At 42.7% G+C, this 26,443-nt stretch overlaps 1 protein-coding gene across 1 annotated transcript in view; it reads right to left on the reverse strand.

Annotated features, from left to right (window-relative positions):
- BACH2 (BTB domain and CNC homolog 2) overlaps positions 1 to 26,443 on the reverse strand; it is a 182,479-nt gene that overhangs the window by 25,301 nt on the left and 130,735 nt on the right. Inside the window, exon 5 of the mRNA XM_058802322.1 lies at positions 19,852 to 20,106. Coding sequence (XP_058658305.1) covers positions 19,852 to 20,094 — 243 coding nt within the window. The 5' untranslated portion in view covers positions 20,095 to 20,106. The remainder of the gene's footprint in view (positions 1 to 19,851; positions 20,107 to 26,443) is intronic.

Below are 26,443 nucleotides of genomic sequence, written 5' to 3' on the forward strand. Positions count from 1 at the left end.
ACCCCAGTCCTTAAGTCACAGGCTAGTAATGCCAGAGGAACCAAAGGGGAAGAGAGAATCAGAAGATGTCTAGAAAATTAAAAAAATAACCTAGAGCGTAGTAAAAGTAAAAATAATCTCTGATCCAACTGCAATGCTTATTTTAATCCACAACTTCTAGCTTTATTTTCTCGCAGAGTTACTGAAGCCAAATTGAAATTCCTTCAACCTTTCAAAAGCGAGACTGGTTTCAAATCAATGAAAAGAATTTACTTTTGGAAATTGTGACAGTGTCCCTGCACATTTTCTGCATCTCTGAAAATTCTGAGGAAAAGGCAATTTGTTGCATTTGCCACACCTTTCAAAACATATACTGTTTATTGAGAAGGAAGGTAGAAATCATAGGCATAAGCTGCAGACACATCTCAGTGCAGGAAGCAGCAGACAACAAAGATCAATAAATACACTTGCAAAACAGAAAGGCTATAGGATGGGAAGATACAGTGCTCTTCCATAGCAGGGATGCACTGCCTGCATCACATCTACTCCAAACATCAGTCACTGCCAGATGTACCCATTGGGCAGCCCTAGGTCTTACCATTATTCACAGCAGTCTTCTGAGCAAAAGGGGACATTTGCCTGCATGGCTGCTCCTCTGGCCACAGAGAAACTCAGTCACGAGAAGTTGGGCAGCTCAGGAAGGCAGCTCTGTGCTGCACCTCTCTCTGCCACCTCAGAGCAGCACAACACCTTCAGCAAAACAGCTCTTGGACTGGAGGGGGAAACTTCTTAAACCCCTGCAAGCAAACCTGCCACATGACACTGCCAGAGCCCTTATTTTAAAATCTCACTCAGTAACCTGTTTTGAAGTCAAATACCGTTTTATTATTTTTTCCTAACTAATTCTGGTGGCTTGGGGTATGTTGTTGATGTCAGGGGTTGTCCACAGCATAACAAGAACACAGAAAACTCCAAGTTATGGCCAAGAGAGTGTCTGCAGGCAAGCCTAGGAGAAAAGGCTCTGGGAGGAGGATTTTGGGGCTGCTAAGGTGAGACTCTGAGTGAAGGTGCTAAAAAGAAAATTAGAGATGAAGATGTTTCAAAGAACAGTCTCTCTAAAGGCACAATGTGGCCACAATGTTACTCAATCAACAAAGCACCCATAAAAAACAGCGGCACTAAGCAGCAGTTTAAACACCCAGACACGGACTGGAAGAGAAAGCAAAGGGAAACATGGCTGTGACACCTGGCTGTTTCAAATACTTTTGTGTTTTCCAGTGCAAGGAGCATCTTAAGAAACCTGGAACACAGTAACAAAGGATGACACAAGAAGGTGGCTCAGCAGAAATGCTGCCTTTGCTCCCTGGGTGCCTGTACAGGCCATACTGAAACCAGTGGGGAAGAAACAAGCAGAAATGAACAGATTTTAACCGAAAAGCCTCATCAGAATTAAAGTGCAACTGTAATTTAAAATTAAAATTAGTCCCACATTTTTGCAAAAGGAAAATGAAACTGACCCCAAGATTAAAAAAGAAAGAAAAACAAGAGGAAGTGTTAGCAGTAAGGGGGGTGAGGAAGGAGTGGGAAAGCTTTCACAGAATATAAATTGTGAGAGGAGTCTGTGAAAGATCTGTTTAAGTGCATAACATGAGCCAAAGTGGGTAGAAAAAGGGAAAACAAAAGCAGTTTCAGAACTTTCAGAATAAAGAAAGAATCCTAGAAGCCTCCAAATTACATTAGGAAATATCAAAATAGTCAGAAAATAAAGATGCATGTAGAATTTTGCTAATTCAGAGGGGTGCTTAGAGGAGTGGTTCAGAGTTTCTGAAGCTGTAATTGATTTACAAGTAAGCACAACAACACTGAAAAAATACCAAGACTTGTAAATTCACCAAGGTTCCTCTTTCCCAGGCATGGCAGAATGTATTTATGCGCACGAACTATGTAATAGCGTATTAAATACACAGTGCATTAAATACATTGTAATTACTTCATAAAAACAAGGAGTACTTCACAGCAAGCCACCTCACTGCAAGCCCTCCGATTACACTCCATGCAGTGCAGGAGAGGAGGAAGCAGGCTCTGTCAGACATGATTTAAAATCTGCAAGGTTGCACTCTGAGGAGGAGAACTAAGTGGGAAGACAAAGGAGCTGGAGCAGAAGCAGGCTCAGCAGAGGGGCTGGGTAACACCCAGAGCAGCTCAGGGATGCTCCAAACCACAGGGCTGACGACACCCGTGCTTCTGGCATTCCTGTCACCCTGTGCTGGCACAGCACAGCAGGTAAAATCACTGGCATCCTTACACTGGGGCAGCAGACAGTGCTGCCCAGCAAATACCATCACATGTTAAATCCAGAGATGCTCTTGCCAGGTTGTGGATGGAAATTAATGTAAAAGGCTTTACTATTGCACTTCATGAGGTAACCAAGCAATCACACCTATTAATTGGTAGGCTGAAACCCTGTAAAACTGACCCAGCTTCCTATTTTTAAAAGAAAACCTGCCAAACGCTGCATTTGTTCCAGTTTTCCTTCTCCTCCCCTGACTTGCTGTTTAATTTCTGGTATTTGGATGTGCAATTCTTCTGCCATCACCTTGTTTTTGTTCTTGCACGGCTACAACAGATCTGAGGATTACAGTGGCTTTTGTTCCACTGCTTGGAACATTTCATCAATGACCTGCAATGCTGCTCAGCTCAGCAATGCAGATTTGCAAGGAGAACCAGCCACTGCTGAGCTGGCAAAGTTGGTTCCCTCCCATCCTCCACGAGGAGCAGTTAACTCTTCTCTCAGTGGCTCAAAAGGTTAACTAGGCTCTGTAAATCCCATCTGAAAAAAATTGTAGGTATTTGCCTTCTTGCTGAGATTTCATGTCTGCCATGAGTAAAAGGTAAATGGCTCTTTTAGTCCCTAAAGGAGTGCAGGCTTAGCAGGAGTGACCCATAGTGAAGAGGTCAAAGGCAGGGAAAGGTGGGAAGGTTGGGCAACAGCATCCCAGTGCAGCCATGACCTTGTGCCCAGCTCTGGGCTGTCCCCAAGGAAATGGCTTTCCCCTTTCTGCTTCATATATGATATTTTTAAGATCTACCCAGAAATTAAAGAGTAGAAAATGCCATGTACCCTAGAAGCCCCAGAAAGACTTCACACAGAAAAATGATGGCATTTCCAGCTTGACTTCCTCAGAGGGTAGAAGGTGGGACTTTACAGCTATTTGTGTGTGTGGATGTGACTGCATATGCTCACGTGCACCCACGCATGCTAGTGTGAGAAAGAAACTAGATAACGTGAACGTGTGTGAAAGGGATTGAATTAGCCCCATCTGCTCCGAAAAGATCGTTTTCTCTTTGGATTTCTATTACTATTGTATCATTGCCACACTGGAGTGATTCTAAAAGGCTACAGCTCTGGCAGCCAGCATCATTACAGCTGCTCAGATTATTAACAGCATAAATAAACTCTCAGAGACACTACTAAGAAAATATTAACTACAATTATCACTGTCTGATAAAATAATGAACAGCTAAGCATTACTTTGCTGCCTCAGTCACCAGCGAGTATTTATGTGTGCTGTGAGCAATGAAAACCAGTTTATGTGCACACTGAAGCACTCTGGAATTGGTTCTTCCTACTTTATTTTGTTTTACTTATATTTTTCTAAAGATCAAGCAGCACAGGCTGAAGCTCTGTATTTGCAGAATTCAGTGTACCCTGCCTCCTCTCCCGCTGTATATAATCCTATTAATTCCAAGTGAACAGAAAGCCACGCCTGTAGCCATGCACATGTCTGTTGGAGGAGGGAGATGGGCAGTGTGCAAGCTACCAGCAGCAACTCTGAAACCTCTTGATGGATTTTTACTCTTGGGCCTTCCTGGCTTTTTCCCTAGATGAGGAGCAAGGGCCCACATGACATCAATGCCGTGTTTGCTGCATGGATACTCCTTGCCTTCACCTTTTCCACTGGCCTGCACCACTTTGGCTTTGTGAGCTTGTTTTTCCTCTCATTTCTCAGTGACATTCTAAAGTCATGTTCTTTCTTGAGTGCACTGGGGAGATTTGGTTGGTTACTAATTAATATAAATTATTAATTCCCTGCAAGCACTGGGGAAAAAAGTTCCTAATCGCATAGAGAGCAGGACGTGGGAGCAGGAGCCTCTCGTGCCATGTCCCCAGGCTGGGCTCCAGCCCCAGCAACCCCCTCCTCAGCAGCCATCTCATCTTCACTGGCTGCTGGAGTTCACCACAAAGAGGAGAAAGCAGCTGCCTGGCCCTGAAGCCACTCCCTGCGGGGCAGACACGGTGCTGAAGCTCCAGCCCGGATTGATGGCTCTCAAAGCCCCAGGCAGGAGAGGCTGCCCTCCCTCCCTCCCTCCCTCCCTCCCTCCCCCTGCCGAGGGGACCCTGTGGGTCAGTGCCCACCCTGCCCTCCCACACCTCCCATGTGTTCCCAGGAAAGGAGGGTGATGCTGGCAGGGTGACACAGGAAGAACAGGCTCCTTACTGAGCTGAACATGCACACTGGGACCTTTCTGCCTGAGCAGGGGAGGCTGGTCCAGAGTGAGAGCATCTGTCAGACCCCTGGGGAAAGGGCCACATCCCTGCCAGGTATGGAGGAAAATTAGAAAGACGCTGGAGAGGGCAGCTGCTACTAAATACAGGTAGAAAGGAAGGCAAAACCACAATGCTGAGTGAGAGAAAAGAGACAGGGGCATTTTCTAAAACAGCTTCCCTCAATCTAAGCAAAAAAAATCATACACTGTATATTTAGTGTTTTTATCCCACTGCCTTTTTTGATCGTTTCTGCAGCATCTCATGCCCCCTGTCTGGTCTCTTTTTTTCCTCTGCAAGCCTTTTGTTCCACAACCCCCCCTCCAGTGCTTACTGCCGGCTTCCAGCAGCCACAGCAGGAGCACCTTTCCATTTGTGCACCCTGGGGCTCTGCCTGCCTGCACTGGTACAACAGTGACAGGTGAAGAAAAAGTGGGGTGCAGAGGCAGGAGGAAACATCTTTAAGTGTCCCCCTGTGCCAGCTGTAAGGGAAGGAAGGACAGTAAGGAGGAGGTGACCTTCTCCCTCCACAGAAACCACTGTGAGAATGAACCTCTGCTCCTGGGAGGGGAAGAGTGGAGCCACAACCCTCCTCACTGTTTTCTCTCCAGCATCCTCCCTCCTTCATTCTCAGCAATTGGCCTCTTCTGGCCACCGAAGCAGGTTAGCTGCGGCTTGGCCTGAATAAGTGACCTACATTAATTTTTCCTCTGCAATTAAAGTTGTTTTTTCTGTGAAACAATTTGCAAGAACTTTGGGAAAGAAAACAATTTATTGTTCCATACATGTTTTCAAATAATAAATTGTTCTCTTCAAATGAACTTTGTCCCCCTAAAAGCTTTTTCCCCCTCTATGGAAGGTAAAACACAGAGAATGGTAAAGGATTTGTTGAAGAAGAACCGAAGTTCATTTTAAATCAGTGTACCATGTACAAATGCTGTCTTACAAATAGGATTATTTAATTTAAACCTTAGATCTGTCAAGTTCCATTACTTCAAATGGAGCCTGTCATTTCTTGACTTCATTATAAATCAGGATTATATTACAATTTATGTTAGGTAAAGTCTCTGCTTCCACAGGAGATGGGGAAAAAAAAATTACACAGCAGTCAGTAAATAGAGCAAAGTCACCGTGCTGCTCTTGAAAGGCAAAAAGTCATCTTGCTAAATGAGGGTCCGAGCTGTCCTGTACCAAGACTGTTCCTAATAAATAAAAGACCTCTGGGAAAAGTGCTGAGCATACGCTGGATCTATTTTCAGCTTGCATCAGCAGCTGCTGCCCCTGGGATCGCATCTTTGCTCATACCCTACACCATATGTAATCACTCCAGCGCTGCAACCAGTAAGATAATGAAAGAGCATGGCATAAATCTATACTTGAGTGGAATGCTAAATGAGAAAAATAATACAAAAAAGGGGGAAATAAACCACATTTTCAAGTCATTAGGAAGAAAGACTTTGACATATGAAGTGTTGCAACCATTAATAGCACTTATCATATAGAGTGGAGACAAAGAGACAAATTAATCAAACTGACAGAACTGGGACATTTTATGCTAATGCAGGCTCCTGGGTTTTCGTTTGTATTCCTCTGTGTCTGGAAAACTGATACCATTACAGGGCAGGAAATTGCATGAATAACATGCAACAGATCATAAAAATTCGCACACCAAGTGCAGAAACACTGCCAAAAGCACTGTAAAAACAAGGCTAGAGACCTCAACAGAGGAGCTCCCAACAGCTAATGAATGCAAATAAGTACAGGAATATTTCCCATCCATGCATAACAATGAGACATAGGCTGTAACTCCAGAGTCTCCAATAGTGTAGGTAAAATAAAGCCTGGAGAGCAAACATGCAGAGAGCTGGGGGAACTGCTGGCCAAGCCAGGGTCTGAATGTGTTTGCAGTATTGCAGCCAGCAGTTCAAAGCCACCGGGGAACTGGCACAGCCAAGTGTCGCTTCTGTCTGAAAGTACTGCTATGTTAAGTTTAATTTAATATTTCAGGTACAAGAGACAGGGAAGGAGGATGTGAGAGGAAACAGAACAGTCACAAAACAGCACATAATCACACAAACCAAAATCCCCCTGCCCCAGTGCAAATGCACTGCACACTGTAAAACCCCCACAGCAAAGACATTTAAAACACAGAATGTGCTTGCTGTCCAAAGTCACAGCCATGGTGTAAGGGGCAGGAAATGGTAAGAACTACAGGAATGCTGGGCAGGGCATGGTGTAATGCAGGATCTTGCCAAGGTTGGCTCATTTGCTGTTGAGGCTTCTCAAGGACCTTTAAAAGCCCCTGGCAAAACAGAGCACTGCTGAAGTGCAGAGAACTCATCAGCCATATAAACTCCAAAGAACAAATGCTTTCACTTGACAGCCAGCCATTTCTCATTGTTGTTTTCTAAAAATGTGATGTTTCTCCCCTGTAGGGTAGCTACTGCACAAACCTAAAGCAAGGAACAACTCTGGGGGGTAACAGCAGTAAAGCTGATACCTTTTGGAGCTGAGTCATTTCCAGCAGTGCTCTCACCTTCCCCAGAATAGAATGATATGCAGCTGATAGGATTGAGCAAGAGCATTTCTGTGCCAATACTATGTGCATAAAGAGGGTATGGAAATGCCAGCCTGCCCAGGGGCTGCTGCCTTCCCAGGTCCTTCCCACATTTGGTGCAGGAGAAGCCCATATTCAGAGGTGGCAGGGCAGCAGCTGGCTCACCTCAGCAGGGATGGGCGTGGGGAGCACACCAGGCAGAGCCCAGCTCTCCATCACTCTCCAGCAGATCAGTGTGGTGGTGTTACAGAGTTTTAGCCACGTGAACAGGGTTTATCCCCAAAACTCCTTCTTTCCCTTTGGTCCCTGCTAGAGTCCTAACAGAGTACTTGGTATTGTAACAAAAAAAGGGCATGCACACACCAAAGCAAGCTACTCCAAAAGCTTTCTGAGGACAATGACAGAGTAACCTCTGTTCTAATGGGAGAAATCAGAAACAGGCATTCATCTTGCAAATACACATCCATCTGACAGATGGACAAGAGTTGCAATCTGCAAATGGAATTACTTTCTCCCTTTTATGTAAAAAAAAATGATAGCACAGACAACTAATTACAGAAAGGCCTCATGAAACCCTTGGCTTTAAGAAAATAGTAGTGTTGGAATGAATTGGTCAAATAGTTACAACCACTTCTATTTCTTCTGATTTTTACAATAGAAAAGACACCTTTGGAGTCTCTTAAGAACACATAGACACCTGACCATTTTCTTTACCCAAATCAGAGCAGTTTGGGAAAAGAAAAGCCTAGATATGAGTAAAATATCCATTCCTGAAAGAGAATAGAGAGGTCTTTACTACCACCTCATCATTCAGCCAAGAGGTTGAAAGCACAAGTGACAAATTACCATAAATTCTCACAGCCTTTTAGCTAAGCAATTCCTCTGCAGAAAAGCAGTTATAAAACCAAAATTTAACTTGGACAAATAATTCAGATTAAAACCGTACCTGATAACTAAAATGAGAGTGCAAGAGCAGATGATACAAACAGTCTGGTTCTCCAAGGCTGGGATTGACCTGAAACCCTCTGCAGAGCAGTTTATGTGTGCAGTGCCTGTGTGCCCCACAGAGCTGCTTGCAGAGGTCCAGTGCAGCTCCTGCTAGGATCACCATGGCTGTGCGACAAAGGTGGTGGTGTCTTCACCACCAGCTGAAGACAAAGGCCAGAAATGTAATCACATGCTTGTCTTTAAAAATTTACTTATGTATGCCCTCTCAACTGTTTTCCAATTGGAGAGCTCATGCATAATAGTGAGATAGAACTCCTAAGAGAAGGATTAGGCTCATCTTTAAAAAGGAAGCAAAACTAAACCAAACCTGAGGTAGCCCTTACTGGGTGTTCTTCTCAGTCCTCCAACTGCAAGATACACTGGAGACAGGGAAAAAAGCAATGGAAGTCAGTGATTTAAAGGCTTCTGCCACTACTGAAAGCAATGATTTTTGCTTTTTGAATGCAGTGATGACTTTGTACATGTGAACAAGTTTCTTTGTAGAATGCCCCAGTGCTTCTGTATCTCAGGGACATCTCTCCATTCTTCACTTCCTTGGACAATGGTACAGATATTATGTGACCTCAATGGCTACTGCTTATATAAACTGGGCAAAAATGACAAGGAGAGATGGCTCTTGCAAAAGACAGGCAACTCTTCAGTTTTTGTGCCTTGCATTTGACAAATCAATTCCAACATTTAAAACATACCCATTAAAATGTGGTTTGATGTGTTCAGTCTCCTGAAAACTAGCAAAATCAAGGAATAGACAGAAACTTCTTGATTTGTTTTTATGTATAAACAAAAGTGCCATATGCAGAAAGCCATCCATGGTACAACAAGAAAATCTGTAGTCAGACAAAGATAAGGCTAAAAAATAGTTGAATTCAACACGCAGATTGAATGGCTCAGACCTATCCACCTCAAGTCCAGCTTCCCCTTCCAGAAACAGAAAGAAGCACTCGTCCTCTATGGAGATCAGAAGGGAAGTTGTCAGGTTTTGTCTCTCCACAGCTTTTTCCTGTCTTGAAAGTTTACTGGCTCCAACATTGTCCTTTGAAGGAAACAGGAAACAACTCAAACTTACTCTGTTTTTACTTGACCAGGAATCCTCTGACAGGCAAATTTTCTCTGAAGGCTGCCTGTGTATCTGAGGAAAGAGGTGGCTAGGCACGCTGTACTACTGCTCTGTGGTCAGAGATGGAAAGATATTTTGCTTTCAGAGTTGTTTAAGACTTGTTTCTTATTAGCTGCAGGCCCTTGAAACAGAGAACCACAGGTCTGAATTTCAAAGGTAAGTGAAAACCCAAGACATTTCTCAGAAGCAAAAGTTTTCTTTACACAGTCAGAAATGTAGTCTCAGCCTCCTAGATGACAGTCTCAAAAATCCAGCACCACTTGATCAAACAGATTTTTTCCAGAAACTAAGAACTGCACTGGTAAAGTCTGAATAGGCAATTCTTTTTTCTTTTGATCTACTTTCTAAAACTTGAAACATTAACACAGACTGCACTCCCATCCATTCTGGGAACCTAAAGTAGGAGGTATACGCAGAGGTGTGGGAATTTGGTCCTATCACAACTCAAAGCAAGCAAATTTCAAGCAGAGCATTACCATGTGTTTCATGTGCAATACACTGGATGCCCACATGTCTTTGAACTGTTCAGGTCCCTTTCTGGGCCAATTAATTTATTTAGATGGTCTCCTTTCTCTTTCACTATCTCCATAAACCCACCTGAGCCCTGTCTTTGGGAAGTACATCTGACACTGCAGGAACAGAAGGAAGCCCTGAGAACACTACAGCACCCATGAATCCATCCTGGCTCACCCTTGCCAAATCTCTCTGCTATCCTTACAGTAAGTCTGTACACTTCCATTTTTCTGAAGTGTTGCTCTGAAATGATGAGCAGCTGCTGCAGGGAATGATGTGGACCAGGTGCAATATAAACTCAACTAAATATGGTTCCTTCAGCACTAAAAGAAAGATGGCCTGTTTCTGGTGTCCTGAAAACCTACAGCTCCCATTTGCCAAGAATGATCAGCTCTCTTTGGAAGAGATTAAGTCTTGCTAGGAACCTGCTTGTCTGTTGTTTGGGATATAAGGGATGGTCAGCAACTGCTGTCACTTGAGCAAAATTTCCTAATTAAGCATCCTCAAAGTGCTCCTGGTCTCCTGGTGAGGGACAGGAAGCCTGTAGCAATTCACAGGCTCATCCTGATCTGCCCCATGCCTCCAACCCTACTTTCCTCTTGGATGTGTAGTTTCAGCAGCTGTGGTCAATGGCAGCACACAGGAGCTCAGGAGTGATGCGGGAAGAACGGGCAGGGAACACAGAGCAGACCCCATCTGTCACTCAGGACCAGTCACCCAGGTAAGGTGAGCACCTCCATCCTGCCCTGATCAGCCTGAGAAATGCTGCAGCTAGTCCAACAAGCTCCAGTGCCTTGTACAGAGGGAAGAAAATGAGACTGGAACTGGCTGAGGGCTGATAAGCTGGAAGCTCTGGGTGAGGTGTGTGGGCTGCTCTGGGATCAGCAGCTGTGCCAGCTGTGGGTCGCTCTGATCACCTCCACGTGAGGTAATGTGAACCAGAGCATTTAGAGAGAGGTAAACATTGCTGAGTGGTTCACACAAGGTGATTTAATCATCACTGACCCAATGCACAGACCTGTGCTGTAATTCCCATCTGATGCATCAACTTCCACTCCAGCATGTGCAGAGAGGTGATGACAGTATTTTATCTGGTCACAAGAGGCTTCAGAAATCTACTGCTGAAGGTTTTATATTGCCATTATTTAGCTTCAGAGCTGATACCTCTCAATTCCAGCTGTTTGGTGACACCTTGTTTATATCTTGGTGTTACTGAAAGTTTTAGTATTGCAGTTTTCTGCCATTCTCAGTTCACCTATGGTTATTTTGACTGTGGACCCCCAGAAAGGAGAATGGTACCATTTAACTTCCAAGTCAACTTTCTCCACAATGTCTTTTAAAGTCTTCTAAACTAAAAAAAAAAAAAAAAACAAACAAAACAACAACAACAAAACCCCAAAACAAACAAAAAAACCCCATCTACTTTTGTGTGCAAGGAAACAGACACAGTTAAATGCACACTTTAATGCCATCAACTGTTAGAAGGTCAGATTAAGCAAAGAGAGAGACAGAAAGGTTGATTAGCAAATCTGATGTATCCTCTTTTAGGATGCTGAAGTGCACTGATCTACACCAGTACTGAACACCAAATTTCTTAAAGGGGTGTCCAAATTTTGTCACTCTCAAAGGCCATTTGCCTTACAGTTATGAAACAATGTGCAGTCAAACACATATCATTGAAGAGTTTGTTGCTAAAAACCCATGCCAAATTTTTCAGTTTATTTTAATCTGGCTTCAAAACAATTGCCAGTGGCTTCTCTGGATATCTTTTCCCAGTAATTTACAACATGCTTACTAGAGAGATGCCTGATATTTCTTTTCATTTAAGTCTTCAAACAGCCAAACAAACCTTCTCTCAAGAGCTTTCAGAGAAAGTAAAACTCACTTTTTTAAACAAACCAAGCCTGGGCTAGATCTGTAGTTTGACCAGCTACAGCTGCTCCTATTTATTTATTTTATTAAAGTAAATAAAGTACCCAAGGACAAAGCTTTTAGCAGTGTTAGACTGCACTGGGACTCAGAGGTGTTTGCTGGCTGTCCCTTGTCAAAATGGGACAGATGAAAATTCATTACAGCACAAAAATCCTGGAATAAACCAGACATTTTGCTCTTCAGAGCTTGCATCAAATTTAACAGAACGTTTGTGTCTACTTCTTCCTCTAAAAAAATCCAACTCTGCAAAACTCACAAAAAACATCTAATTCCCAAATTCTAGTATGATTCAATTGCCTTCTGCTCACCTAAACCCCATACTTCACTTCCAAATTGAACCATACTTCTTAGGTTTAATGTTTGTTGACTGTTGCAATGCATAATTTGAATACGTAGTATATTCCATCCCATAACATGCTCAATTTCATTAGTAGCTGAGAAAAACAGTCAGTCTGACAATATTCACCAGGGAATCCTTGTCAGAAAGTGCTGTATGAAGATTAAAATCTCATTTTTTGGGGGTCTTGGGAACAAAACTTGGTACTGTAATCAGAAAGTATCTTACAGGTTGTGGTGTCTGATGTTGTGAAGCTGCCAGGTGTCTTCACTGGACCTTACCTATCAGTTCAGTCAAATGCCCAGCTCGTATTTTGGGACTCTAAGAGAGCAGATACCTGGTTTGAAGTCTTTAATGAAATTGAAAGGGGTTTTTATGTAAGAGAGAAAGCAAAGGTAAGAGAATTTAAATGGAGGGGGAGGAGAAGGAGAAATCTTTCAGTCTGCAGGGCCTGAAAGAGTGCTCAGAGCTGAGGCACAGTCATGGCTCAGCCATCTCATTTTCATTCATATATATTTGAACACAGCAAGCAAAAACGAAAAACCCAAACAAACAAACAAAACCAATCCACCTCCTGTTATGCATTCTTATTGCTTCTTCTCGTGCCCTTAACATAGGATTTACTATTCAAGCTATCTTTTACATTTTAGACCATGTTTGTTATATTTGATCAAGAAAGCTTCCACACTGCAAACTGCCTTTTCACTAGCAAGTGCAATCACAGTCCATCAGCCCAACTGACAGGATAGGGATAAAATGTTTCTAAAATACTGGAATATTCAGGGCAGTTAGAAAGGAAGGATAGGCCTGGTAGGTCCTGGGAAAATGTTAAGGTAAGCCCTAGGAAAATGTTAGGTTTTACTTGTATAATCATTTAATGACTATGATAAATTTTATGATTGTTAGATGTGATGATTGTTTGGTAACTGGATATAATTATTGTTTAATCGTAACAAGAATCATGAGAAACAATGTTGGGGAGTTTGATGAAAATTACAAACATCCATGCTTGGATGAAATCAATGTATACAATAGAACAAGATAAGTTTAATAATTTATATGTAGTTGTATAATGATAAAGGTATAAAAACAAGTTCATCCCAAACCCGTCTTGGAGTCAGATTTGGAACCCAGAGCTGTTCAATAAAAGCACCTGCCTATAATTATTCCATGATTATGTTTCCCTGAACACTAACACAACTGAACAGGAATGGCAGGCAGGAGTCTAACAGGGGCAAAAAAATTGAGTGCAGTTATTGCAATGGTGAATTTTGTTCTGTGCATTCATCTCCCAATCCCCCTCCACAGTACACTTTCATATGCCTGCTGGAATACATAAATAAATTGTACAGCTACTGCCAAAGGGAGGGAAAGGAGTTATTGCAAGATTTTCTCTACTTAACATGCATGTATACATGACTTCTGTTTTGCTTTTTGAAGCCTAAGCTCTCACCACAACATAGATGTATTTTGCTTTCCTCCACCTGAGAAGATCAGAGAATGTTATGAATAGCAAGACAGCCCTCATCAGAAAATAATGGAAGTTACACTATGCAGAATGAAAAGTATGTGGCTAGTTTCTTCATCACACTTGAAGCATGAAAAATCAAGCAGTGCTGGAAGCTTTTGCTCAAGTGCCGCACATCTTGAGCATCTCATTTCTGTTTTATTGCTCACCTACTAGAAACAAAGTACATCGTTTGCACCTTGCACTGTGCTACATAAGCAACATACATAAAACACCAGCCAATTCTGTCTCATAGTTTCTCCTGAATTGGAGTCCTGTAATGTCAGACTTCAAAGAGTACCCAAATGCTCAGTTTTACTCTCAGTACAGAGCTGCAGCCTCCAGCCATCCCTCTGTGCGGTCTGTGTCGGCACTGTGGGTCAGCATGAAAAATAACACATTCCCTGGGAAGAATTTCACAAACCAAAGACCCAAGCTTCTATCCATATGAACTGATTAAAGTGGCATTACTGAGGTAAGGTTGAAGCATAAGTGAGTTTGAAGCCTGATGGAGATAACCCTTTGCCACCACAAAAAGCTCTGCAGATGAAGGGAATAATGGCTTTCAGGTTCTTGCCACCTCCTGAGACAAAGCAGGAATAATTTCGGCCAGTGCTGCAATCCGTGAGGAACATCAATGGCCAATACAGTAATGTAAAGAGAAAGCCACATTACTGCTTTCCATTCTCTGAGAGCTAACCTTAGCTACTCCTAATATATCTCCAGGGTGCCAACGAAAAAGGGTCTTTTGTTGTTCCCTACTGTGTTAAACATCCCTCCAGCTGGGAAATAAACTTCTCGCCCTCTTGCTCCTCTCTTCCATATTTATCACCTCTTTCACTCTATGCTCCTGTGCAGAGCACTCTCAGCTCAGTCCCTACACTCTTCAAAGATATTATATTTATACATACAAAGAATACAAAGAAAGGAAAAAGACAAAGTAAGAGAACAGTGTTTATTTCTAGAGAGATTAAAAGGAATAGTAAGTGCCTTTAGCCAGCAGGGTATTCAATAGTTGACCTCCTGCATCCTGCCTTTGATTTTCTCCTCATCACAATCATCTCTCGTTGGCTAATTCCCAGCATTTTTCCCTCAGGCTGGCAGGTTGGCATGGATGGTTAGCAGCTGCCAGTATTTCTCCTCCCTGTCAGCTACGAGCCATGCTAATGTTAGATGCCTGGCTCAGTCCCACCCAGAGTGCTGCTGCCTGCCTTTGCCTTCCAACACACTCAGCTTTTGCCAGCCTTGAATCCCAAATATGAGGTCCTGTCCTGCCTTTCTCCCTGCAAAGCTTAACCCACCGTGTGAGGGAGTCAACGAAGAAGCAGATGACTATTTTTTTAAATAAAAAAATGACTATTTTTTAAAAATTTCACAGGACTAGACCCTGTGGGGAAAAGGCAGGTTTTGCACCAACGAAGGAGAGAGAATGCGGAGGAATTCAGCCTTTACATCTATTCTTTTAACAGCAAAGGAAAGAGCGGTGTGGACAAATCCCACAGCCTCATCCTAAAAGAGATGCTGCTTCCTTTTGCGCCTTGGAAGACTTGGACACCACAGACAGCTCAGTTTAATCGTTTTGGAAGAAAACTTTCCCAGCAGACAGCTCATTGCACTAAAAAAGGTCACCACTCTGAAACAGATTCAAGAAATTTGAGGGCTACAGGTAAAACGAACCAACCTACTGGGGAAGCAAGTTTCTAAAAGAACACAAAGGCTGGTATCAGACCAGTGCTAAAGAAAGCTTGGTCTGCTGTTTCAGAAAACCTTTGTTTAGCTTCATCTGAGAGGAAGGCATTTGGCGCTCTCATGGATGGTGAAAATTTCTTTCAAGTGTAATTTCCCAAATCAAAAAAATGCAAGCAACATTGAGAATCTCTTTCTAACCTACAGGAATCAAATGCCACTGGGGACTTTTACTTGTTGCTGTTTCTATTTCTGCCTTTTCACCATTTAACTGCACCCACAGCTCACAAAAGTGAATAAGGTGTTTGCACACAAGATGCTCCCTTATCCAGTGCCCAGCTTTCACCTTGCCCATCCAGACTTGCTGTGCACTTCCATTAGCAGAGTTAGGCAGGTAATAATAGCAAATAAAAAGCCCATTTGATGAAGCACTGGCTCCTTCTCAAGTAAAGTTGAGTACCACTACAGCATGAATGACTCAATCATCTACTTGAGAGCTATTACTTGCAGTGATGAAGCAATGTTAATTGGATAAAGGCCTGCTGCCAGCTAATATTGGCATGACCTACAATACCCCTGGCTGACAGCCGTGTCTCTCTCCATCACACCTTTTTTTGTAATCTGGATGGGAAGTGGAAACCATTAAAAAACCTTGTAAGTGCCATTTAACTTCTTATCATAAATTAAAAACTTAATTAAGTGCCTTGTTAGAGGAAGGAAGACCAGTTTTTGTGATTAAATAAAACAAAACAACAGTTAGGGGTATGGAGTGAATAACCAACTTTACAGCTTCAAACTCAGTTCTTTGAAAGTACTAATTCTGGGTTGCTTTTAACAGCACCTGCTAGAGGAAAGCTGCATTAATTGCTGAAAAACACCCCGGGTAAGGTTCCAGTTGTTTGGCAAAACTGAAAATGAAGAAAAAAGCATAGAAGTTAAGAGCTAATGGGTCTGTCTTTTATTAGCTGTAGGCAGCTGAAACACTCCATTTCTCTAACTTGCTCTGAGGGCTGATAGTTCACACACCATGGCCACATCTGAGCTCTCGCTATTATGCAGCTGTTCTGCGCAGCTTGTCTACACACTGAAATATGTTGCCTTAACAAAAGGTGTGGTACAAAATCAAATTACCAAGGCCAGCACAAAAGGGTTTATGGAAACTCTTCAATCAGTGCAGAATTAGCTCCATACTGACTTTGTTTAAGTTGATTAAGGAAAGGTTTGAACTGAGGCCAGTTAAGACATGCTTGAACTAAACTGAAATGTCTAACACAAGGTTTTGCAGTGGTTTGAAACCCTCTAAATCCAACTAGTCCCAATTCTGTGTGTGCACAATGTCTCCCTACTGAAATGACTGGTGTATTGTAAAGACTGCTCTTGCTTGTAACTGGATATAAACAAGAAATAATGTGAAAAACATCTGTTCCCTGTTTAGCTAGACAACAGTTAACAATGTCTGGATGCCAGATTAACAAAATGACCCCAACATGCTATGAAGTAAAAAAAGTCTGCAGTTTAGACTTCAGAGGCGGATTTACTGCTTTGAATAATCAGAAGTAAGTTCTTTTCTTTGATGTTAAGCTTCCTCACACCAACATAACATGAACGTAAAAGCTTTATATATAAAGCTTTATTCAGCTCCAACACCAAACCTTTGACAAATGATAGTAACAACAATGCCCTTTCTCCACAACGTACTTCAGCAGTTTTCAAACTATACTCAGATTTAAAATACAGTGTTTGTGTGGCTGATTTAAAAATAGCTCTGTAAATTTATGAACAATTGTTACCTTTGGAGAAGTTTTGAATAGTGAAGACTACATTTAAAAATTCTTTTCAGTATCTGTTTTTCTGTATTCTACACCAACATAAATTGTCTCTAAGCATAAAAAGTAATTGTTCAGGATATTCACATTCAGCTTTTGTTTAAAATTTTTTCGCTGGAGGAATAACCCCCTACATGACAGAATAAGTCAGTTTTCACAGATACCTAAAGAGTACCACTGCTGCCAGAGTTCTGCAGACCACAGACTGAAAACAGTAGCCTTGGGAAGCATCCTTAGCTTGTGAACCAAAGATGACCCTGCTAGCTTCTTTAAATGCCATATAACTCTTTCCTCTGCCTTATCAGCTTTTACAAACCAGGAGTGTTTCAGTTCCTCTTGCAGGAGCTCCGATGCTGTTGGAGGCACTTCCCATATCTCTGCACAGGCACTATCAAAGCGCCCAGCGCTGAGAAGCTGACCAGCACCAGAAGCAGGGACGTGCATCTTAGCCAAGGAGTAACTGAGAAATAGTGAGATGCATCAGGCTGCTCTCCTTGTGAGTGACTAGCTTTTGTGAGGAAATTATTTAGCTGACCACCTCACACACAGCTACCTCAGAAAAGTAGCCATAAGAAAACTAAGATTCAATGTGTTTAGCAGCAATTAATTTGCATGTGGAAAATAAAATATCTGTACAAGTAAACATTGGTAACTGTCATTATCTCTTTTAATAGGCCAAGAAAGTTCTTTTCCAGGATGAGAAAGTCAAAGCCCTCATGCTCTAGTAGCTCTTTTAGTAGCTCTTCTGCTACTAATAGAAGCATGTAGCAAAGTAGCAGTGTTGGTCTTGGGTAAGGCATGACGATTTCAAAGTTCTTGGAAAAACCTTAAGAACTAGGTTCACTACTTCTGCATCTCCATGAGCTTCACTGGAGCCATAAGAGCAGCCACTGTAAACCTAAGTCACAAAAATTTTTTGATCTTTCATTGAGATACATTCTAAAATGTACAACTCTAATACTTCATTTATTTGAAGATGATTCACTTAAATAGAAATGATTTATGGTTGAACTGGAGGATTTTTTTCTTAGACAGCATCTCATATAAAACACATACAAAGACAAACCTTTGTATTTTAAGTCTTTAGTGTCATATTAACATAGGACTGGGTGACCAAGTGCAAGTACATCATGACCCCTCCACTGGCCTGCAGCTCAGCACCTTACTGCTGCTGGCATTAGAAATCTTCTAATTTCCAATCTACTTTTACTGAAAGCTGGTTGAAAACCAATCAGTGCTTGAGCCAACAGTGTCTTTTGGCATTGGAGAGAAATTCCTGCTCTCGGCTGTTTCAGCTCCTCCGTCTAACTAGAGCTGCAGCACATCTCAGTTGTCACACCAACAGTATGAGCCTGCCATGGTCCTTTCTTCTCCTCCTTTAGGCCAGGCTCATTGTTCTGAACATCTCAGTCACTCTTCTATGTGCTTATTTGAATGTCAATTACTTTTCTTTATGTAATAGGATCTGAATTATACACAAGAGGTTTCACTAAGACTTCATAGAAGAGCACTGCAATTTCACACTTCTGCACCCTTGGGCATGCTTTGTCCCTTCTCTGCTCCTACCCTTGCTTGTGTCAAGAAAGCCATGCAACTGACTGTGACTCGATTCTTCCACTGGAAATTATTAGTGGACACTGCAGAATCAAAGTGTGCATCCTAGCGGGTCCTCTAAACTCCTATGCAAAATGTCTGGGTGGAATGTCTTCATGAGTAATACTCAGTGTCAGGACTCATGAAGTCACAGCCAGTGACCTACTTCTAATGCTCTCCAACTTGTGCTGTGACAATATTACAACGCTGCTGAAGTCTCTGGAGAACTAAACCAGAGGGGGAAAAATGATGTGTGACATTTTGGGACCTGTCATCATTTAAAAACACACCATGACTCCTCAAGGGCGTTAAGCAAAAGATGGTGAAAAACCTTCCATATGCCAGAGCACCTTCCCACTGAGTGACTGCTGTGCTGTGCCCTGGGTACATTGACACTCTCCCCATGCCACCCTTCCCAGCTGGAGACACTGGGCAGGCAGTGCCAAGGCAGCAGAGATGCACCTCCCTTCTGTGGGCAGCAAAGCCACCAGCGTGCCCTACGGTAGCTGTGCCGTCACAGCTCTACGGCTGTGAGGAAATTACAGTGGGGGTGGAAGCCAGCCAGTGAGATTCTGTGATAAAATAAAGTAAACTTTCCAGTGAGGTAGGTGTTTTCTACGTCCCTGGGTTTCCTGCTGTGGGAGCTACGCTGCATGACAAAACCTCTGCTCTCTGACAGACTGAGTTCATGGTTTCTTGGGGGAAAACACGGTTAAATCCCAAACTCTTTATGAGGGGAGCTGTGAGGAAGCCAGACTGAATGAGGAGCAGGAAAAGGGAAAGAAGTGGAATAAAGCTATGAGCTGCCAGAGAGGGGTGGACAGCAATGAAACTCCCAACAACATGACAGCTCAAATGATTTTTCAACAATAACCTGCCATGTAGCTGTCACATCACTCCTTTCAAATTTCCTGTCTAGAAGAGCAGAGGAATATAAGGGTCTTCATACTGCCCTGAATGAGGCTACGTAATGAAATGTTTGGGAGCAATTCCTTCAGCAGCAGCGACAAAAGCGAGATGAAGCATCCTAAAGCTTTGCCTCCATAAGGCTGGCATGGTGTGAACATGTCCATCCTTCAGTGATTTGCAACCCACCCAAACACAAACAGCACATCCTGAGCCGTGCTGGGACAGCCACTGACACCTGTGCCCCCCTCCCTTTGCCACCCCAGCAGACCACAGAGGTTTTCCTCCCCAGGAGGGAGGAAGGGGTACCCTGTTACGGTGGGGGCACGGTGCCCATACTGTACCTCTTCTGGCAGGCTGACCACCAGGTCATTTTCCGTCTGCCCAACCAAGGCCTGCAAGAAGTACTCGCTGCAGGCAGCCAGCACAGCCCGGTGGGCGCGGAACTCCTTCCCCTCCACGATCAGCGTCACGTCACAGAGAATGTCCTGCTTCCGCTGGTCATTTAAGCAGAGGAGAATATTGGTACAGTGCACCGTTGACTCATACACATACATGGGGGAGTCAGTCTTCTCATCCACAGACATGCCGTTCACACCCTGCAGGGCACAAGGGAGAAGAAAGCACAAACAAGGTGGTGAGGAGCACGGTCCCTGGGTGGATACGCTATGGGGAGATTCAGCTCAAGATCTGTAAACCTCAAGACCACAGCCAAGCAGCCCATTAATGCTTAAATCCAAGAATGTTCCTAGGGAAGCATACAATGAATGATACTGGTTTGATGCCACTGGATTTCACCCTGTCATGCTTGGATTACCTACTTGCTCCACCAACTTCCCCCTTCAAAACCAAAATAGGGTTTAGACAGACTGAAAAGTGCTTTTCTTCAACCACCTACTATGCATCTCCAATTTCCAGTTTAGTAATGGCAATAACATGGGGACATTGGAAATTTTAGAAAAAAGCTAGAATGACTGTTGGGTTTTCTAATGGTGAAAAAAAGGGCTTGGTGCTTGCTTCTGATATTTCCAGATCAAAGGGAAAAACCCCTCAAACCCCCAGGTCTATTCTCCAGCAGACAGACAGCACTACACAGTCACACTGAAGACCTCAGCTCAAGTAAAAGGTAAGGTGGAACTGTACCTGACAAAGACAAGCCACTAACTACAGCAACTTACTTTCTCAATCACAATTTTAAGCCTTAAGAGGGAGAGAAAGATATTTAGCAGCTTCAGAAGAAATCTGTTTTCATGTATGGCTAAAGCAACATGCCTTCATCAGTGGCTTAATGCCATTTAAGAAGAGTAGATCTTCCCAAATTCCAGACCCACAGACCCAAAAAATCCCTTCACCTGAATGGATGTGCAGCCCCAGGCAGCCCATGGGTGCTGAGGCTGCTCCTGCTGAGGCTCTTCTGACTGAAGAGCAGAGGTTGGAATGATGTCAGACACCCATTACACACCCATTGCTACTGTCTGAGGCAGGGAAATTCTCTGCCTGATGTTCCGCAGTTTCTGACACATGTAGAACTGGCAAAGCCTCTGAACATGGAGACTGGATTTGCAGTGGTGATGGTGGAGGGAAACAGCTCTCCCCAATACCTCACACTGCATGAACCCCCTTTGCACTTGATATACTGAATTAATTAATTTACTAAAAACTTCTTCCCCAGCATTGGACCGAATCCTTTTTGCATTATTTTCCCATTTCAACTTCTCTGAGTAGGAAGGTGTAAAAGCCTGTGACTGAGCAGACTATATATCCCAAACCAAACCCACTTGTTTTCAGGCTTATATGGGGAAAAGGATTATTGGTATGTATTACTCTACCTACTGCTGAAGGGAAAGTTGTGAAAGTGCACAAACTTGCAGCATTTTAAAGGAATTATTTTTCCTTATTTAGAATAACAACTGCCTTCTGAGAGGTAAAATTCAGAGGCATCAAGGGCTAAGGGTAAGATGATGGTATTCTGGTAGAGTATTGCTGCACTGTAAATACATGACTATTGTATCAAGTGAAAGCAAAATTCCTCCTCTGCTACTTTTTCATGTGGATTGTTGCAGCATTCTCCTCTGCTAGTGCAATATACAGGCACATCACTAGACACAACATGACTTCAAACTATTTCTCTTGCTGTGAGTTCAAACTAGGTTATCATTTTCCTACAGTGCCACTTGAAAGACACTAATCATCCAGACAAGAATGGATTTAAGAGGACAGACTTGTTACTTATATTGACTAAACTTCTCAATGGTGACTTCATCTTCCCACCTTTACATGAGTATTTTTAAGCCATCGGCTATGATGACTCTGTACAGAATAGGTATTTTTGCCAACAGAGCAAAGCTGTAATATTACTGGAAGTCTTAATGGAATGCTTACAGATTTTCTTTTACTGGCATTTTCAATCTTTATGCTGACTCATGCTACACTTTTGAGCACTCAGCTGAAATGCTTACGTGAACAGAAAAAAACCCACAACCAACGAACACAGATTAGTCCTTCAACAACTTAACATGTAGAGAGAAGATACATAGCTGCTAATTGATCTGCATACAGGCAGGGGAAGGAGACACTTTGGGGGGGTGAGTTATACCAGCTGGATTTCTTAACTAGAAATAATAAAAAAAATTTCTCTGTATAAATTGAGACTAATGAGAAGAATTGACAGCAATCATGCTATTAGCACTTCACCAAGGTAAAAGAGAAAATGACACTTAGCTCATCTCACTCACAGCTTTCTGTATAACTAAACTCTGATGCTAACGATAGCACTATAATGATGTTCTAAGTGGTCACTCTTGCGTGCTATGAAATGAAAGAGTTTACAAGAACAATCTAGTGGGAAAACCTGAGAGTTGCACATGACAATGCAAAGGGGAAAGCAGTAAGTTTTTTTCCCCCCTTTATTTTCCAGGCATGTCTTATGCCTGTAATATCTCAGATGATGAAAAAAAAGGACAAGAAACCCGACACCTGGCAGATAATGAACAGCACATCAATTATATTTTCAGTGCCTTAGAAAAAACCCACCAAACCCCAGCTAGCCTGAAATTGCAATCCTCTCTTACAGTAATAGTGCAATTTGTGTGAATCAAACCCCAAATTACTTAGTTACTAATTAGTAATTTCTCACTTTTTAACTACAGCTCTCATCAAGTGTATTTTTTTTTTAAATTGCTGCATGTGCTGTGAAGTGCTGAAAATATCATGGTGTATTTCCCCACTGGTAAGCAAGTCTGTCTCCTCTGCTAGGAAACCTGAGCAGTGCAGTCCTGAGGTGCTGGGGCTGCAAATGGCACCTGTGCTCCCAGGAAGGACCTGCACCCCGTTGCCCACATCATCATACTTTCTCAAGGCTGCTGCTGTGACTCCAGGGGCTTCCTGAAGGTGGATCCATGCCAATCACCTTCCCACAGCCCCTGAGAATCCACATGGATGCCCTGTCTGGCAGCTGTGACCTCAGCCTTCCACAGACTTCCCCCTGCCCGTGCCCCTGGCTGCTCTAGGAAGCGCCCGAGTCCTGCATTGCGCACAGGGAAACCGGGGCTGGGCTATGGCTCAGGACCACCTATTTATCAGCTTTTAATGCTTCAACTCCAGTGATTTACAGTTTTTCCTTTTCCACAGTCTGCCATCGACCACATGACCTCCAGACGTGAGGTGTTTCCTCTCCAAGAGGGCTTTATCCTGCAGGAAAGGTGCAAGATGGTGAAACCCCTCACTGGGAAGTATATTGTTCATTTTCACAGGGAAAGGGTTTAGAGGGCAAAGAGAAAAGGTCACTGTAGGACTTTGGCATGTAGTAGCACGAAAATTAGAAGAATTAAACTCTTTTTTTTCCTCTATCCTTGGAATAAAAAGACCCAGGGATCTGGTATTATCTCTGAACTCTGAGGCAAGCTCGGCTGCAAGCCTTTTACACAGTGTTAATTCAAACTGCATCATTTTTTGCTGAATTCAGTATTATGCTGAGTTTGCAGAACCTTATTCATGGAAATCATTGCTACACACTTCGTATTTCTTCAAACTGAAAAGGGAATGTCTTAGCAAGCCTTTCTCTGGCTCAAAAGAACATGCTGTGCATTTGTTTGCATATAGGTCACCATGCTGCCAGAAAAAGCCTCTATGAAACAAAAGTTTCCAGAAACTGGCATGAACTATTGTGGGCAAGGAAAGCACCATTGAAACTGAGCCAAAAAAAGTTGCTGGTAAAGGCCAGCCACTGCAGTGAAGTGAAATAAAAGGTTGCTTACAAGTTCCTTCCATGGTGATGGGTGGAAGATCCCACCAAACTCTTCAGCATGGAGGAAGCCTACAAAACCTCAGGAGACTAAAAATGTTGCTCACGGAACATCCAAATCACTCTGGTTTGCAGCACATTGTCTGTACTGGCTGGTGCTCATCTAAAACTCTCCAGGAACTCATAAACACTTTGACTGAGCTGCTACAAAAAATACATTACCTATCACAAAAAACCAGTTCCTGCCTCACAAGACTGGAGCACAGGCAATGTGGTGTCTGTTTCTAAAGAGAAACAGGAGGAGAGAGAAAATCTTATCAAGACACACCAGAAAGTCCTGCATAAGAACTGGGCTAATTATGTGAAAAGGTAAATCTCTATCATGGCAGAGCTACAGAGCACTTAACCAGGCAAATTATCATCGTGACAAAGCAGCATGGCTTCTGCAAGGGGAAGTCATGTCTCTGATGGGCTCTATTAGAATTCCTGAAGTGCATCAAATTAGCAGTGAGGAACACTGGTACATGTAATTAGTGTTGACTTTCAGAAATTCTTTGACAAATTTCTTTAGAAATGCTGTTAGAGAAATTCAGTTGCCATAAACTGAGAAATTGCATCAGACTGGAAATAACTTAGGATAAACTGTATTCAACAGAGGAGGAATGCAGGGACAATTTTCAGCATATTAGCAGTGAAATTTCTTCAGAAACTGGCTCACATCTGGCTGTGGTCATGCTGCTCAACGTGTCCAAGCTTCTCTGCTCTCTGGAGCTACAGCAAGGTTGGGCACACTTAACTCTAGGATGGCAGACTGCCTGGATGTACATACAGGGTCCCCCTGCAAGGTCCATGACATGATCGAGCCAGACTCTGGGAACAATTTGAAACAACAGAGGTTTAGATTGAACAAGGAAAAACTGAGGAACAAGTTGCCTGGAGAGGCTGTGATACCTGACCATTGAAATAAACCAAAATAGTACCCCATCCTCATAGCAGGATGGTTGCTTAGTTTTTCCTTGAGAGATTTCACAGTCACTGCAATAAAGCATATGTACAACTGACCACTGCTGAATGTTACTGGGCAAAGAATTCACTCCATATGTAAAAGCATTAGTTACTCCTAATAAAAATATCTGGAGCCACATTACTGAGAGTACAATCTTACATGGGATGAATATTTACATGATGCAGCGTGTATATTCCACTGCCCAATATTCCACAGACAATATTCCACTGTCCAACAACAAATGTCCTTGTATTATCCATCCTTCCTGACCTACTAACCACTGCAAAACCCCAAATCTACTGCTTCCTAGACCTCTACATCCCGGTCCCCAGCTGTGGGAGACAGCAATGGACATGCTGCCTGGTGTTCCCCTTTCTCAAACAGGAACTGAAGTTGTGTGGGGACCAAGTTGTTGAAGGCAAGCAGTAGAGAACATCTGTCCAAAGATTACATGTGGTGGGTGTCACTGACACCAGGAACTCCCACAACCCAGTGGCTCCGGCAGAGCAGCTGGTTTAGGACATGAGAAGCCATACAATGCTAAATTCAACTCATAAATAGGTGCATAAACTGCAGCAGAAGTGTCTTTGTAGTCTGTCCGTGGTAAACCACCAGCAAGGATGGGGGAAAAGAGGGACCTAAAGGCATCATCTCGTCTGCCTCCTTGTACCCTAAGCAATGTAAACAGGACATCACATCTATAACAGTGCACAGAGGACTCCCAACAACTTCACTGCAAAGGTCTAAAAAGGTTTATCAGTTTCTCCTCATTATGCCTGTAATGCTACATTTTAATACAGAAGCCAACATATAACACTGTGATTCCTCATTTAGGAATTGCAGTGCCTGACCTGGTGTAAAATGAACCACAGGTTTTTCTTGGAAGCATAAGCTGGAGATCACATTTTATGTCCTGCTATGCAAGGCAACTCCCAACTTTCCCCTTATTGTGTTAAGAGAGGATCAATACTGAACTGAGAGTATTTTTAGTTCCAGTTCACATTCTCTCAATCAGCTCCACTAACAGCAGAAGAATCTAAGGAACAGTTTCAAGTGGCCAACTTGAACACATCTAAGGCTCTTTGGTCAGTAGTAGCTGGAGTCTGCATTACAGATTTGCACGTAAATGTCTCACAGTATTTCTGTTCAATGAGATTCAGGCAGAGAATGTGAAAAAATGCTCTTCTGTTCTGACATTTTCTATTGTTTTTTTTTTTCCTCCTAACAATTTAGCAAAAGGTACTCAGAAAAAAATGGGGAGAATGATGATAAAATAATGAAAAAAAGTTGAGAGCAGCTTGTACTTCTGACAATTGGCAGCAGAAGCACATCAGACTTGACAGTTTTTAGGGATAAACATGCACTGTTTTTAAGTGGCAAGTGGGAGGAAAATAATTTTCCAGGCTTCCTTCCCCATCTCCTAATATTTTTTCTATGAAAAGACTCGTTCTGTGTAATCAACACTTTGTTTTTAAAGAAAGTTATCAATAACTGACACTTCAGAGCTCCTAAAATGACCATGCTTATAATTGGTTATTACGATCTCTCAATTATAGCTATAACAACAAAGGATATGATTATATTGTCACTGCTTTTCTTTAAAAAGAAACTATTGAAAGGCCTAATGATCAATTCACCATTTTTGAGAGCTCATTGTAATGACAGCAGACTATATACAAAGGTCTCT

The sequence above is a fragment of the Ammospiza caudacuta genome, chromosome 3 (assembly GCF_027887145.1).
Source record: "Ammospiza caudacuta isolate bAmmCau1 chromosome 3, bAmmCau1.pri, whole genome shotgun sequence".
Taxonomy (NCBI): Eukaryota; Metazoa; Chordata; class Aves; order Passeriformes; family Passerellidae; genus Ammospiza; species Ammospiza caudacuta.